This window comes from Leucopleurus acutus (assembly GCF_964270905.1).
Source record: "Leucopleurus acutus genome assembly, chromosome: 5".
In the NCBI taxonomy this organism is placed as follows: Eukaryota; Metazoa; Chordata; class Mammalia; order Artiodactyla; family Delphinidae; genus Leucopleurus; species Leucopleurus acutus.
In genome coordinates, this window is record NC_139147.1 from 46,097,745 (window position 1) to 46,113,046 (window position 15,302).

The 15,302-nt window shown below is 38.2% G+C and overlaps 1 protein-coding gene across 1 annotated transcript in view; it reads right to left on the reverse strand.

The window, feature by feature from the left end:
- Positions 1-13,769, reverse strand: part of GABRR3 (gamma-aminobutyric acid type A receptor subunit rho3) — a gene marked incomplete at both ends in the record, with an annotated part of 39,704 nt that extends 25,935 nt beyond the window's left edge. Inside the window, 2 exon segments of the mRNA XM_082839238.1 lie at positions 5,528-5,640; positions 13,696-13,769. Coding sequence (XP_082695364.1) covers positions 5,528-5,640; positions 13,696-13,769 — 187 coding nt within the window.
- Between the last annotated feature and the right edge of the window lie 1,533 nt (positions 13,770-15,302).

Here is a 15,302-nt window from a genome sequence, read left to right on the forward strand (position 1 = left end):
CTATTCCATAAGTCTAAACCCTCAATATCATTCTTTACTTACGAGGGTATCAGCTGGCCAGGCACTGGGCCTGTCACTAGAATATATTTCTGTTTCAGGCTTTAGGAATACCTTACTTGCACCTTAACCACCAACTACTTCCTGTCATTGGACCAATTACTTCCTGTAATGTTAATAATGACAATTCTATTAAAATTTTGTTTAATGATAATTATGATTAAGCATTAACTTGGGAACAGCTCAGTATTATTCCTTTATCAGCTTTAACTCTGGTGCTTTTATTTTGTTTGGTTGTCTTTTTTCTTTAATTGGTAGAGCTATCAAAATAAAAAAATCATGGAAAGATCTCATCCCTGCCCCTATCTGGCCTTTCAGGATGAGTAAATATTCCCATTAACTCCAATACTCCAAGGGACTGAAGGGATTGGACAGGTCTTGGACAGGGAGCAGAATGTCCTGGAGAAAATTCTGGCATTAGAGTCCAGACCAGAGTTTGAGTTCAGCTCCATGACTCACGTGTGATCTTGGGTCAGTAACATCTCTAAGCTTAGTGTCCTCAGCTATAAGATCCCGTAGTAGTACTCACCTTGGAGACTTACTGAAAGACTAGAAATAATATACAGTAAACTTAATTGATACTGAGTAAATGGCACAGAATAAATGTTACTCTTACTGCAATTCAGCAAAAATGTGAAACTGTTCCTAGGACTGCAAACCACAATTCCCAATCTTACACTCAAACATTTAGACAATCAGTCCACTCTTCACTAAAAAATGATCCAGTGTTTCTTACAGAGAGCTTATTTTAGGACAAAACCTGAACACAACTTGGATTCAAGATCTCATGACTTGTAAGTAGGACCTATTTACTGATGACTATCTCTGCAATCCAGGAACAGTCTTATAAAGCCACCATACAAGGACATTCATGCCACCACTGGACAAGCACTGGGCCCTCGGGGTTGTTTGAAGGCTGGACTGACGGTGGGGTAATAGTATGGCTTGTCTCTTAGGAATGGGTTCCTGGAAACATCTTAGATTTCTTCTTTCTTCCCTCTCATTTTTTCTATTCTTGTGGGGATCTTCCATCTCAAAGGAAAGTGTTTGTCTTCAGATGCTGTCTAACCTCATTTTTGTCTCCTTTGCATTTGATGCCCAAGTGTACTTTCTCCTGGGTCTAGGCCTCTGTACTCTGGTTTGACATTCTGAGGACAGAGTGGAGGGTGAAGGCGTGTAAAGGCAAGATGCAGAATCATAGAATTTTGGAGCTGGATAAAAGCTCCTGTTTTGTAAAACAGGAGCTGAGTCCCAGAGAAAAAGTGGCAATAAAGCAAAACCAAACCAAACCAAAACAAAAAAACATGAAATTTGTAGCCACATAAACCCGAGTTAAAATTAAATGTCTGGGGCTTCCCTGGTGGCGCAGTGGTTGAGAGTCTGCCTGCCGATGCAGGGGACACGGGTTCGTGCCCCGGTCCGGGAGGATCCCACATGCCGCGGAGCGGCTGGGCCCGTGAGCCATGGCCACTGAGCCTGTGCATCCGGAGCCTGTGCTCCGCAACGGGAGGGGCCACAACAGTGAGAGGCCCGCATACCACACACACACACACAAAAAAAATTAAACGTCTATAAATCCTTAACTCCTCTAAGCCTCAGTTTGCTCATCTGTAAAATAGGGGAAATAAGTATATGGTATGTGCCTAATTGGGTTGCTGTGAAACAAAATGAAAAAATGCATGTTACGTCTTTAGCCTGACCTAACATTCAAATGTCTTAACCAACTTATTCAGTATCTATTTGATGTGTAATACATAGAACACGAAATATAACACTTTCATAAATACTCTTATTAATTCTCTATGTAAAGCATTTGTAATATAGTAAAAATTAAATGACTATTAACTATTACAGTTAGGTGTTGATTTCCCAGGATCACTAACTAGGTAGTGGCATAGATGTTTATACTGCTTTATATATATATATATATATATAAAGCTAGATCATCAACCTGGTTTTATGCATGCTGGAATAAGGAGAGCTAAATGAAAGTTATTCATCTTATTTGTGAGGTGCATTTAAAATACTTTATATATTATCTAATGTTATTATTATAGCCACTTCGTTAGTTAGCTGGGTAGAATCAATCTTAACTCCATTTGATATGAGGGAACTCATGCTCAGCAAGGTTGAAGAGCTTGCCTGCAACCTAGAGCTGTTTAATGCAGGAATATAGCCAGGTCCCTCTGGCTCCCAATCTGGTCCTCCTGTGTGAAAGCAAAGACTACACAAGCGGCTTTTAGAGCTTTAGCTTTTGTTTTGACTCAGTAGTCAGTATCTAGATGCTGAATTGTTTTCACTTTAAAGAAACAAAGAAATCATCAACTATAGAACTAAAACCAAAAAACCCCTTAGTTATGGGAGATGTAAAGGGTAGGGAAAGTGTAAATAAAGAAAATGAGCTGCAATTTATAACCCAAGTTAAACAAAAAGCTCCCTTAAATATGTATCCTCCTTTTTCCACATAATGAGTCAATTAATCTTCTAATGCTTTATAAAAGACACTGCAGTAGCAGCTGGTTTTAATGTTAAGGCTAATTAGGAAAACATTAAGGCAAGAGAAGTGCTGAAGTTACATTTAACTCAAGAGGAAAGAAGTATGTATGTGTGTTTGTGTTATGGACAAGTATAAAGAAAGAGAAGATAAATTTAAGCCTGTCTTTTATATCCTGCAGGCTGATTTTCCCAGAAAGGCAGGCTTGAGAGAACAGAGAAGGGGTCACCTGTATAAAAAGCGGTTCTGACCAAGACAAGAGAAGGTTAAGGATTATATTTCACAGGGCTACCAGACTGACATTTCTGACTGAATTTATGGATTTTTCTGCCTGAAGTGACTGAACACACAAGCCATTTGGATACCATTTAGCCCCAGTCCATGATTGTCAGAAAAATTTCTTAATCGTGGGATGATTTGCCACCTGCCACTAAACAGTACATTTAAATTGCATTTTTAATGACCCCACAAAGTAGCCTCAGGAAAAAAAATGTTTTAAAAATTCTTAACATGTATCCCTAACAGATCAAGAGAAGTGGAATTTTAAGATCAGTTTTATGTTTTTCTGAGGGATGAGGATGATATATAGTAGGGAGAATGGAGGCATAAATGCTTTAAGATAAAAGTAGAGGGTCGGCTCTTGGTAATCTATGACAGTGCTTGTCAAATTGTAAAGTGTATTCAAATCACCTGGAGATCTTGTTAAAATGCAGATTTTGATTCAGAAAGCCTGGGGTGGGGCCTGATCTTCTGCATTTCTAACTAACTCCCAGGTGGTTCTGCAGCTGGTCCTTGGACCACTTTGAGCTACAAAGTGTAGCGTGCTTGTTTCAAGGTCCAAATTCAAGGACGGTAATTTTTCTCTTAATCTTTCTGGCTTTCAATGGTCTAAAATAGGCCCATAAAACCCGTTCCTCTAGGATAGTAGTTCATTTAATTGAGGAACCTAACCTGACAGGAATTAGGGCAGCTTTTTGAATCGGTATTGAAGAGAGTACATCATTTTGAACTGCTCACCGCTGCTCGGGAGAGGCCCATTCCAAGCCATTCCTGTGCGTCTGGAGCCCCCTAATGGCTCAAAGGACCCATAGCCCGGCAAGTTTAACTTCGTAAGATTTTCCCCAACTAAACCATGAGAGGGAAAAGATTTTAGAAACTCTTTATAGAATCATAGAGAACAAGGTTCAGAACACCCGAGTAAGAGTCGTAGAGTATATTCTCCAAACTTTGGGCAAAACTTTGGGGGAAATAAACGGTCTGTCGGGAATGGTAGTTAGATTTCGGGCATCTTTTGGAGAATTGTCATCCTTAATGACACATCTGAGAAGTCGTGATGTAAGACAACAACAAAAAACACCAAAAACAAAAAAAAAAAAAGAAGATTAAAAAAATAGACCTATAAGTAAAAAAAAAAAAAAAACAGAAACGCACACATCTTTAAACCGGATTGATTTTGAGGCTTCTAAAAATCTTAAATTAGGTTCAATAAGTGTGAGAAATGCTCTGGAAAACAAACAAATTCTACTCACCATGATTTAATCTGATGCTGATAATCTAATTCAGTAGTTATCAAATGTGATCTCAGATCAGCATCACCAAGGAATTTATAAGACGTGACAGTTGGTGACCCCACTCAAATCTACTGAATCGAAACCTCTGTGGGTGAGGCCCCGTAACCTGGCTGTTAAGGAGCCCCCAGGTGACTCTGATGCTTGCTAAAGTTTGCATCACTAACCTAATGAAATCAAGACCATACCCTTAGAACTGCAACCCAATGGATTCCAGGAAATGAGAACAAAAACCAAACAACCCTCAACATAACAGCTACCTGATGTACTTTAAAATTTTCCCTGTTAACAAATGAAGTTTTCTAGGGTACCTACACGCCTGTTGTGCTTCCCTTTGTCATAACCACAATATGATGAGTATCAAGTTCTCCTCACCCCACACTGAGTACTTGAAGCATTGGTTATTTATCGAAAAGCGGTACCTGTTCTACTGCTGGGGGATCCTGCCTCCTCACCACCACGCTCACTTCTCTCACCTCTATATCTCTAGCATGAAAAGTTGTCAGTTCAGGAGTTGTGGGTGTGGGAGACCTTAGGTCAATGACAGGAGAGTCAGGATGGATTTAGCAGTAAGACGGAGAGTTCAGTTTACCTTGTGGATGTTACCACATCCTGTGCATCTCTGGGAAACTTGGTACCCTCAGTGATACAACTACATGCACAGTAAACAATCTGAGGGAGGAAAGGCTTTCTTACAAGTGTATCCTTCTAATGTGGTTTGCTTCTGTTCTCATCAGCCATTGCATCTTGGTTCCACCACTTACTGCTTTTTTCATGGCCTTGAGAAAATTTCTTGACTTCTCTAAGCCCCAGGTTCCACATTGGAATATTAGGGATCATGATAACGCCTACTTCGTAGGGTCGCTGTGAGCGTGGAACGGGACAGGGCATTAAAGGGCTTCGCACAGTGCATTAAAGGGCATTCCAACATTTTGATCACTTTTTGTTGCTAGGAGTAAATAAAGGAAAAATCCTCAGCAGAGGTGGTTCGAGGGAAGCCGTGGCGTTTGGCAGACTAGTTCTTCAACAAAAGCCAGGCATTGCAGCTCATAAGAATGTTCAACAAGACTTTATGAATATTATCATATAACCCAACTTAACACATTTTAATTAAAACAATATGTTGCTGTATGGGCAAGGTATATACATTCACTATTTTTGAACACACACTATTTATTAAACACACTATTTATGATAATGTATACAGAAAAAAATGAGCCTTTTTGGTTAATTTGAAATGCATAAATTATCAACTGTTCTTATTCAAGAGAAGATCATTGTAGAAGGTTTTTTGTTTTTTTTAAATTGGTGGTCTTGTGTTTTGGTCTTAATTCCTTCAAATTTTCAACTCAATTTTTTGACAGTGCAATGGACTGTGACACAAGAGTTTTGTAAAGATAGTACTCACCTCCAAATCCAGGTCTCACTGCAGAATTCTGGTCCTCTATATAGAGAAGTTGCTTATACCTCAGGGGCCACACTTTGGCACTGTCATCATTCCTCATTCTAGTTTCTTGTTTGCTTCACCTCCAAGGGAGAAAAATGCTTCTGAGATACATATGCTTCTGGATATTTTGATTTAGGTTAGCTTTCTGTGTTCAACATGATATGCTCTAAAATATACACATAAAAGCTCATTTTCTCAGTTCATATTACATATAGCCAAAGATCTGCCAGCATTTGCTGTTTAGTATACAAGGGTGGGGCAGGTAAGCAAATCTTGGAGCACCTTAGATGATAAACTGAGTTTGGATGTGATCCTGACAGGCAATGTTTCTCAGAATGTGGGTTATAGTAGGAAAACCTGGTTACTAGCACCTGGGTGGAGGTGATCAAGATTCAGATCCACGGACCCCAACCCAGATCAACTAAACCAGAACCAGAGGAAACAGGGCCTAGGCATCTGCATTCAATGTGCTACCTAAGTGATTCTTAGAGTCACTGAAGTTAAACTACCTCTTGCACTAAGACAGTAAAAAAAAAAAAAAAAACCATGAAAAATTGTAGACTGATGAAAATAGTGTTTTACAAAGACAGAATGTGCAAAAATTATGGGTGCTGGTTGAGATTAGAGGAAGTACCCCTATGGCAGATTCTGGAACCTGAGAGAAGGCGATGGGCATGGATGGAGAGGAATCCCAGGGAAAAATGGATGATCTGACAGCTGATTGGACCTAAGGTCAGGTCCAGCTGTGAAGCAGGTGCAGCCTATTTTCATCTGCAGTTTTCTAGGGCAAAGGCAAAGTGTGTGGCCTCTCCCGTGTGTGTGGAGTCCTGATCTGGGAGTGAAGCCCGTTCCTCCCTGGGTCTTTGAACTCTGGCAAGTTACTGGGCCTCCCTGACTCATTTCCTGTGCTGTGACACATACCTCCCAGACGTATTCTAAGTGTGGCGGCAGAATATCTGTGGAAGCACACACAGCTCCTCTGTATGTGACATGCTGCTGTCTCCTCATCCCCAGTGCCCGAGACCTAGTTCACTGCCTCTTCCAGAAGAATGTTCCTGTCACCATCACCGTCATCACTGTCAGCAGCAGCAATAACACAAGACACTGAGGGGTCTTCTAGGTGAATTCTAGTTACTCTGAATTCCTGACTGACTTTTGCATTGATACATGTCTTCTTCAGGAAACACACGTAAAATTTTAACATAAGACTCATGAACGCAATTTCCTAACTCAATAAAGTGACTTTGATTGTGGGAATTTCACATCCTGAAGCGGCTGGTTTAAGAAATATGTCCAGGCTTATGGGCACCTCAGATCACCTAGTATGGTCTTTAAATAGAGAAGTTTCTGGCTGAAACCCTCAGAGATTTATGTATGTATTTTTGCCATTAATAGAAATGGCGAAGTTGGAGGAACAAATCTGTTTTGAGTAGAAGACAAATGAGTTTGATTTTAAACATAAGTCATTTTATCCTATGAATAATTGAACACATAGAACTATTTCTTCCAAGGATCTCTTAACTAGAAAACTTCTTTCAGGGAGCTAGGATGAACCATTTATTGAAAAAGTAATAGCAGCTAACTTTTATTAAATGCCTACTGTGTTTAAGGCCCCCTACCAGATGTTTTGTAAATACTATCTTTGGGGTGCATCTGAATCACCAGGTTTGCTGGGGCCCATGCCCAGAGTTTCTGATTCCACAGTTTTAGGGTATGAGAATTTGCATTTCTAACAATTTCTCTGGAGAACTACTGGTCTGGAAAATAGCAGACATTTTATAAAAGCTAGCTAGTTGTTATTATTTTATGAAAAGTGGAAAGTAACCTTGGGTGGAATTCATGGAAATTCGTGAACTTCTTCAATAATATACACAACAAAATGGCAATCTCTAATACTCTTTTCAAAAGCATACCCCTCCATGAGATTGGTAGGGATAAATCTTAATTAAGAATCCCCAGAACAATGAACATGCAGCCTGCTATGAAAAGCACTCTTGGCCGTACCTGAAATCACACACACCTTTTTTTACCTGAGGGCTCTTCTGATGTACAGTGAGATGTCCCATCTTTATTTATTTTTGACTTTATTTATACATTTACTTCTCAAAATATTTATACATCTACTTCTCAAAGAGGTTTATGTAGCTTAGATACCCTCTAAAAGAATTTTGAAAACCTCACACATATTTAAGTAGACACCTACAATTTTTTCATCATAAAAGTTAAAATTACTTAAATATTGATAATAATTTAAAATAAAACATATTCCTCCTTTTAATGTACCCAATGAACCTAAAATACCCACTTTATGCATTTTAAAATACATGAATAAACTCCTCTTTAAAAACCAGAAGTTTTATCTCATTCCTTGTTTTCTTGGAATTTGTATTTTATTTTATTTCCATTTTATTTGAAAGTTCATTCGGGTTTTTCCGTAAGATGTTACGGAAAAACCCGAATGAACTTTTTGGCCAATCCAATATTTCCTTCATTGAATTTTATCACCCCATCATACTTCTTTGCAAGAATATATGTATACATATTGAAATCATCTTTTTTAGCCTCTGTGACTATTACAAATGGAGCAAAACATAATGCACATAAATGTTGATAAATACTTATTAAAATTATGAATTAAATTTTATAGGAAAAGTATTTCTTAATAAAGTGATGGTACATTTTCCCTATTTTGTGTATCTGTATATGGATATTACTTATTGCACTTGTTATTTCTTGTCTTTTTGATAAAGCCCTTCTAATAGGTATGAGGTGATATCTCATTGTAGTTTTGATTTACATTTCCTGATCCTACTTTTCACTTCTATAGATGAAAATATTGAAAAACTTTGCTGATATATATGTAAGTACATGGAATTGCAAGAAATTTTGTTTCAGGAATGTAACTTAATTATTTAAATTCCTTCTTATTTTCCAAAATTCACGTTGTGGTCTATCATCAATTATTTCTAATGATTTGTAACCTGACAAATTAATTAGGTTATTACTTCAATATGGATGAACACAAAAAAAGAAAAAAGAAAATCACGCAGTTTGGAAAAGGATGTGTTATTTAAACTAAAGTCATCCATTACCTCAACAACAATATCTGTAAAGGCTTCTTTGTACCTGGGAGGAGTTTATACACTGGTGTAATACACATAGTTAAGATTCAGGAAGAGGGAGAGGCATGCCTTTATTTTGCCAAATGGGACAGAGCAATCATTAAAGGGAGGCTACAGAGGAGATTGCAGGCAAGTTTTCAGGAGGATCCGTTTTAGGAAAGAGGTCAGAGGAAGTCAGAGATCCAGAAATAATTATTTTAAAACTATCCATGCCCACGTGCCCCTCTGCTAGCTTGCATGTACCCTAAGGGGAACATTATACTCTAGGAGTATAAGTGCCCTATTTGAAGACCTCTGGTTTATTAAAAAAAAACATATATAGAAAGGTTAATAAAATGAAGACTGAAATAGAACAAAGGCAAGAAAAGTAAATATGCTTAATAAGGGGATTAATTTATGACAGAGAATCAGATTTAGGTCAGAGCTTTCTGGCCTGATTCCATATATGTATAATTTTAAGCCCCTTTGTCTTCTGCCCTCTTCCCTTTCCTAGAAAAAATGATTTTGTTTTTAGTAGTTACTGAAAGAAATCTTTTGGATGACTTCTGTCTGAGGAGAGGGTCTTCTAGAAGGCTAGGTGCCAATGGGATAGAACAAAGAAATCTCAACTCATGGAAGAGTCTTGCATCATTACAGCATTCTTAATCTTTATAGCATTCTTAATCATTACAGCATTTTTATTCTTTCCCCACAAAGAAAGATTATGAACATTGTTTGAGAAACAACAGGTAAGGCTCGGTAATAGTTATCATTTTTCTTTTTGAGTTAGAACCTTTTTCTTTCTGGATGAAACAAAGGAACCATATTTTTATGTTCCCCCTTCTTGTCAGTATCAGAAACTTTACTATAATTTTGTCACTAAGAAAGTGTGGGTTCAGGGGGAAGGAAGGGCTGGATTTTGAGTGGTTTCAGGGGAATAAAGGGGTCTTTGAGGAGGATATACTAGGCAGAGAATTAAAAAGTACCAGAACTGCTTGAGGAAAAGCAAATACATCCAACTCATTCTGAAACATTAGTGTTTAGTCAGTGGAAAGACAAAAACTCATTTTAACTGAGTCATACTCAGCTGGTTGCTTTACCAAACTGCTTTCCCAAGGGCCTATATAGTTGATTAGTTTACTAGGATCAGGACTTGGAAACGACTAGGCCTGACTAAATAGACTATTTACCCAAGAGAGGCTATAATTAAGAAACATATTAAAAAATATTTAATCTAGAGAGTTAACAGTGAGATAACAATTAAAAGTATGAATGCCATTTTATACCTATTAAATGAGCAGAAAACAAAAAATTTTAGTACCCAGTGCTGCTAAGAATAGGATGAAATAGAAATGTTTATACTTTGTGTGTAGCAATATACTTGTAAAGCCCGTTTAGAAGTTGATTTTGAGAGCTACGAAGATAATTCACATCCTTTGATGCCAATCCAAGGAATGCAGTAAAGTAGTCGGAAGGAAAATCAGTTGATCCAATTTTTGATCACAAAGAAAACCTTGATAATTCTGGATCCAATGTTTATTTTTAGGTCCCTGATGCTTTTGAGACTTCTTAGAGAGGACATGGTGCATTATACGGAGTGAATCTTGTGGCTTCGACTGAACTGCCCTTGAACTCATGACTCTGGGAATACACACTTGACTTTAGTCAACAGCCCGTTTCTTATAAAGGAAAAATCTACACAGACGAGCATTTCTGTGGAAGAGCCAGCCAGAGAGAGTGCCCCACTTGAGACACGACAGTTTCCATGACTTAACTTGTGTCTCTATCAGATCATGAGCTCAGTGAGGTCTCAGTTTCCTCATCTGTGAAATGAAGAAATTGGACCAGATTAGGAGCTGGTTTGCAGACATTTTTTGGATAGCCCACATGGTGTATTAAAGTGGAAAATTTCACAGGAAAATCTGAATTTTTCTCTTGAAAAATCAGAAAATCTGGCAATACCAGGCTCAAGTTGTCTTATAAGAAGTCTTGACCTGACCAGCCTCTGCCCCCAGAGGAGCATATAGCCTGTAGTTGCCACAGTCTCTGCCACTCCCTTGGTTATTTGCAGTAGCAGTTGAATTGGCAATCTCTAGGACCCTCTTGGCTTCTACATTAGGTTCCTGGATGTGCTGGTAAGTGTTTAAGTGGCTCCCCTGGAAAAAAAAGCCCTATTTGTAGTGTTTGTTGATTTCCATGATGTAAATACTGCCACCATAGCTGATTTCAAGCTACAGATATGACAGAGATGTGTGTAGCCCATAGTGTAGTATAGTACAGTAAAGTATAGTTTTGTGTATTATAGTATACTACAGTTTATAGGATAGTATAGTACAGTACAGTGTAGTATTTCTACCAGACATAAATAGATATAAATAATGGAGAACAATAGACAATAGTGACATGTAGTAAAGTACTTAGGAAGTGGTGAGTTTTAAGTATTTATTACCTTCGTTTTAAAAATAATTTATTTAATTGTATATTTATATAATTTAATTTTTAATAATGCTTATATTTAACAGCCTTAAAATTTAACAATTGGCTCTTGCAAGCCATTTTGCACAGACATTGGCACTCTGCTGATTATTCTTAAAGCCAGAGACAGTGTGTTGTTCTTAACTCTCAACCCAGTACTTGTCATAAAAAAGGCACTCAGTATGATTGTTGAAAGAATGAATAAATACTCAGTGAGTCTAGATGCCTAATCCCCTTTGCATCCCTTGAGAGCCAAATCTCTCCCCTAGGCAAAACAGGAACATTTTCCCCTGCCATACTTAATTTATTCACCAACTCCTCCTCTCCCCCATTTTGTCTTTAAGAAATAAAGGAAATGTTTGGATGAAAGATTTTTAAAATACTTTGATAAAAAAGGGAATCTTTGGGCAAAAAGTAAGATTATATTCTGAATGAAAAAGGATAATAGGAAAGGATTTAAGGGCCTGATTGTAGGAAAACTGGCTCAAAATAATGTACATAAATGTGAGTTAATATATAAAGATATACTTCCTAATTTTCAAAGAAAGATCAGGCCTTTCTTCCATGTTCATTCTATTAGTTCTCTTGCATTATGACAGAGTGGATTGTTCATTCATTCATTCATTACTTATTTAATTACCGATAATCAGATTGTGTGTAGGGCAAAGAACCTCACAGCATTTATTCATATATTAAGGTCTAATGTATCCTGGGCTCTTTACTCTAGAAACTATCCTATACAGTAATTTCAGTATTTTTGTCAAAATGCCTTAAAATCTTCATGAGAGAGTGCTGAGCGACAGCTCAGAAACAGGCTGGCTGAATTATTCTGTTCACTGGGGAAAATGCCTGACTTTCATCCTAAGTGGCTGCTTCTGAACTAGGGTCTATGTTTTATGCAATCCCTAGTGTCCTAGAGGATTTTTCTTTGAAGAACAAAAGAAGCAGATATAAATTTTAATGAATCATGTTGTAGCTTATCGCTGAAAGGGGTACCTCACTTAGGTTATAGAGAAGTGAAAACAAACATGCTTGGCCCCATGGAGTAGGAAACACGGGGTTACCTCTTCTTTTAAATAGATTCTAAAAATGAGACACCTATCATAAGAGAGAAATTCCCACCTCACCACAAAGAACAGATGTTCTCCTCTTGTCCCTTAAATGACGCCTAAAAAATACACATGGTAGGTTTTTCTGCAGCAACTCTTCCACCGAGAGTGTGCTGGTGAGATTGATGAGTTCCTATGACCATCTCCCTTCTTATCTGCACATCCACCAAACAAACTGGACAAACTTCCTATTGTTTGAGTTGTAGATGATATTTTAAGCAGTCTCTATTTGTTTCAAAATTAGATAAAATATACTACTAAAATATACTAGATGTTATAAGCAATCTGAAAAAACATACAGTTTGGTTGTATAGCCCCACATTTCCCAAATATTGCTTGCCCAATTGCCTTGAAGAAGACTCAAAGTGTTCAAACTGGGCAAGATTTCATAGCATCTCAGATCTGCGTGTGGGAGCAGAAGCCTGGGAGGGAAGTGTGGGAGGTGGTCCTTGATTTTTAAGAGCAGAGCAGGAATTAGGTATCTAGTGACCTCTCCTCCCCTCCCCCCATACCTCTTTTGTTTTTCGTCATTAAACCTGAGGCTTCAGAAGGATTTATTAAATGTTTATGTTCTTTCCTGATGTTATAGTGAGTGCTTCATAAATATCCAAGATGTGAGGGCAATCTGGTTGAAACAAAAGTTACCTCACTGATCGCTAAGGTTGGCTGGGTGATATCACTCACCTTTATTCCCCAATTTCTCCTACTGGGTCTTTTTGGGAATCTTGTGCTTGGTGAAAAGGAAAGACTTTCCCTACAACAGGAGGTCATTTCTTGGTTATTAAAGGGTAGTAGGGTGACTAATCGTTCTAGTTTGTCTGCGACTGAGAGGGTTCCTGGGACTTCTAGTGCTAAAAACCATGGAACCCCAGGCAAATCAGGATGAACTGGTCATTCTAGTAGAGAGCTATGCCGCTTCACTAGCAGGTCCAAACATACTCTGATTATTGATAAGATAATAATGATGATGTATTGACATTCAGGATGATATTTCAAAGATGATTTTCAAAATGGAAAATGAATTTTAAAAAACAACAAATGGCTTTAATGTCTTTCAGTACTGTCTCATCGATATACAGAACTATACACTCTGCAAGTACTTGACATTAGAAATTGGTGCTTAGACTAATTTCTACTCAAAAAATTTTGAAGGAACATTAACCTCATGTTGTTATTGATAATAAATGCATTACTCATTGGAGAAATACAGTCCTTGAAAGAAGATTCATACATGAGCCCTTTAACTGTTTTCTCCAAAAATAAGCAAGCAAGTGCCAGCAGAAACCCCAGACTCTTCTCTTTCTATGCTAATTAGAGGTGATTTATTTTGATGGTTGAATGCTATCTCTAGAGACAATCACTGCCACAAATCCGTGCTACCATTAAAGATATAGTTCTGAGGCAGGTGGTGAGAGAAACTGGGATTACACTATGGATATCTTACCGGGCCGGCTTCACTGAAGAGAAGCAGTGCTGGTGGGGCTTCTTGATTTCACCAGCAGCACAAGCATTTGACATCAGTGTGATCCAGATGCAGGTGAAGAAGACCAACTGGGAAGCCGGGATCACCTCTGCCGAAAGAAAGGAATGTAGATGGATGCAACCAACGCTGTTACCAATATTGCTTCTTCACGTGTCTTTTAAAAAGTAATTAGAGGGGTTTCCCCGGTGGCGCAGTGGTTGAGGGTCTGCCTGCCGATGCAGGGGACACTGGTTCGAGCCCTGGTCTGGGAGGATCCCACATGCCGCGGGGCAACTAGTCCCGTGAGCCACAACTACTGAGCCTGCGCATCTGGAGCCTGTGCTCCGCAACAAGAGAGGCCGCGATAGTAAGAGACCCGTGCACCGCAATGAAGAGGGGCCCCCGCTTGCCACTAGAGAAAGCCCTCGCACAGAAACGAAGACCCAACACAGCAAAAATAAATTAATTAATTAATAAACTCCTACCCCCAACATCTTCTAAAAAAAAAAAATTGAGATAATGTAAATCAGACATCAGCAATCAAAATCTAGTCAGAAAAGGGTGGGAAGAGCAAATGTGAGATGAGGTGGCAGGAGTGAGTCACTAAAAAAAAAAAAAAGTAATTAGAGTGCCAGGTAAAAAGGTATCAAGGAAAAAAGAGAGACATTGTTTTCAATGCTGTGTCTTTTGTTTTAGTAGGTTAAATGGATTGACATCATTTACAGGCAAACATCTGTCTCGATCACCAGCAGTTTAAGAAAAACAAGCAGATTTTTTCATTTTGTTTCCATCCTTTAGTCCTTCTTTCCAGGGAAGGTTCTTAGTGGGATGCTTGATCCCCTACTCAATAAACTCCCAGCTGCAGTCCTCCGCAGACAAAGAAGTGAGATTAGGCATTAAGTCCCCTTAATCCAACACAATATCATTTGAATATATTTAATGACTCAGCAAAATAATATGCTTAATGAGAATAAAGATGATTAGTTTAATTTTAGTTATAGTTTTAAAGATCCTTTCCTTTATCTCATGGCTGTTTTTCTAATCCAGAAAGGAATCTTTCCCTCTCCAAATGCGTACAGATTGCCAGAATACAAACAAATTTAAATTATTATTTTATCAAATAAATAACCATATTTTAAGATGATGGTTTATTCCATTGATATAAAAAGTAGTTCAATTTAAGGTTTAATGTGGTGAGCAGCCAGATAAATAAAATAAGAAATTAGTCTTGGGCAGTGGGTAAGGAATTAAATTATGGCCACATCAGCTCCTAAAGGTACTTTGCACACATCGAGTAGAAATATTCCCTCCATGTATGCAAAGTACCAGTGAATGGGCAGGTTAGTGAAATTCAGTTTCTCCAACTGAAAAAGCACAGGGTGAGCAATCCAGCGACAGCTGACTGTTTACTAGGACTTAAGAAGAATGCTGTTTTCTTCCCAGGGATATACTGTGAAGGAATTCTTAAATTTCCTCGAATTGATTTGTCTCCTTGACACCTCATATCCTGTGTTATTGCTTGATGGTGTTAATTTATTTTGATTTGGGTTATCTCTTCTCTTGGCCCATGCACCTCCTCCTATGTTTCT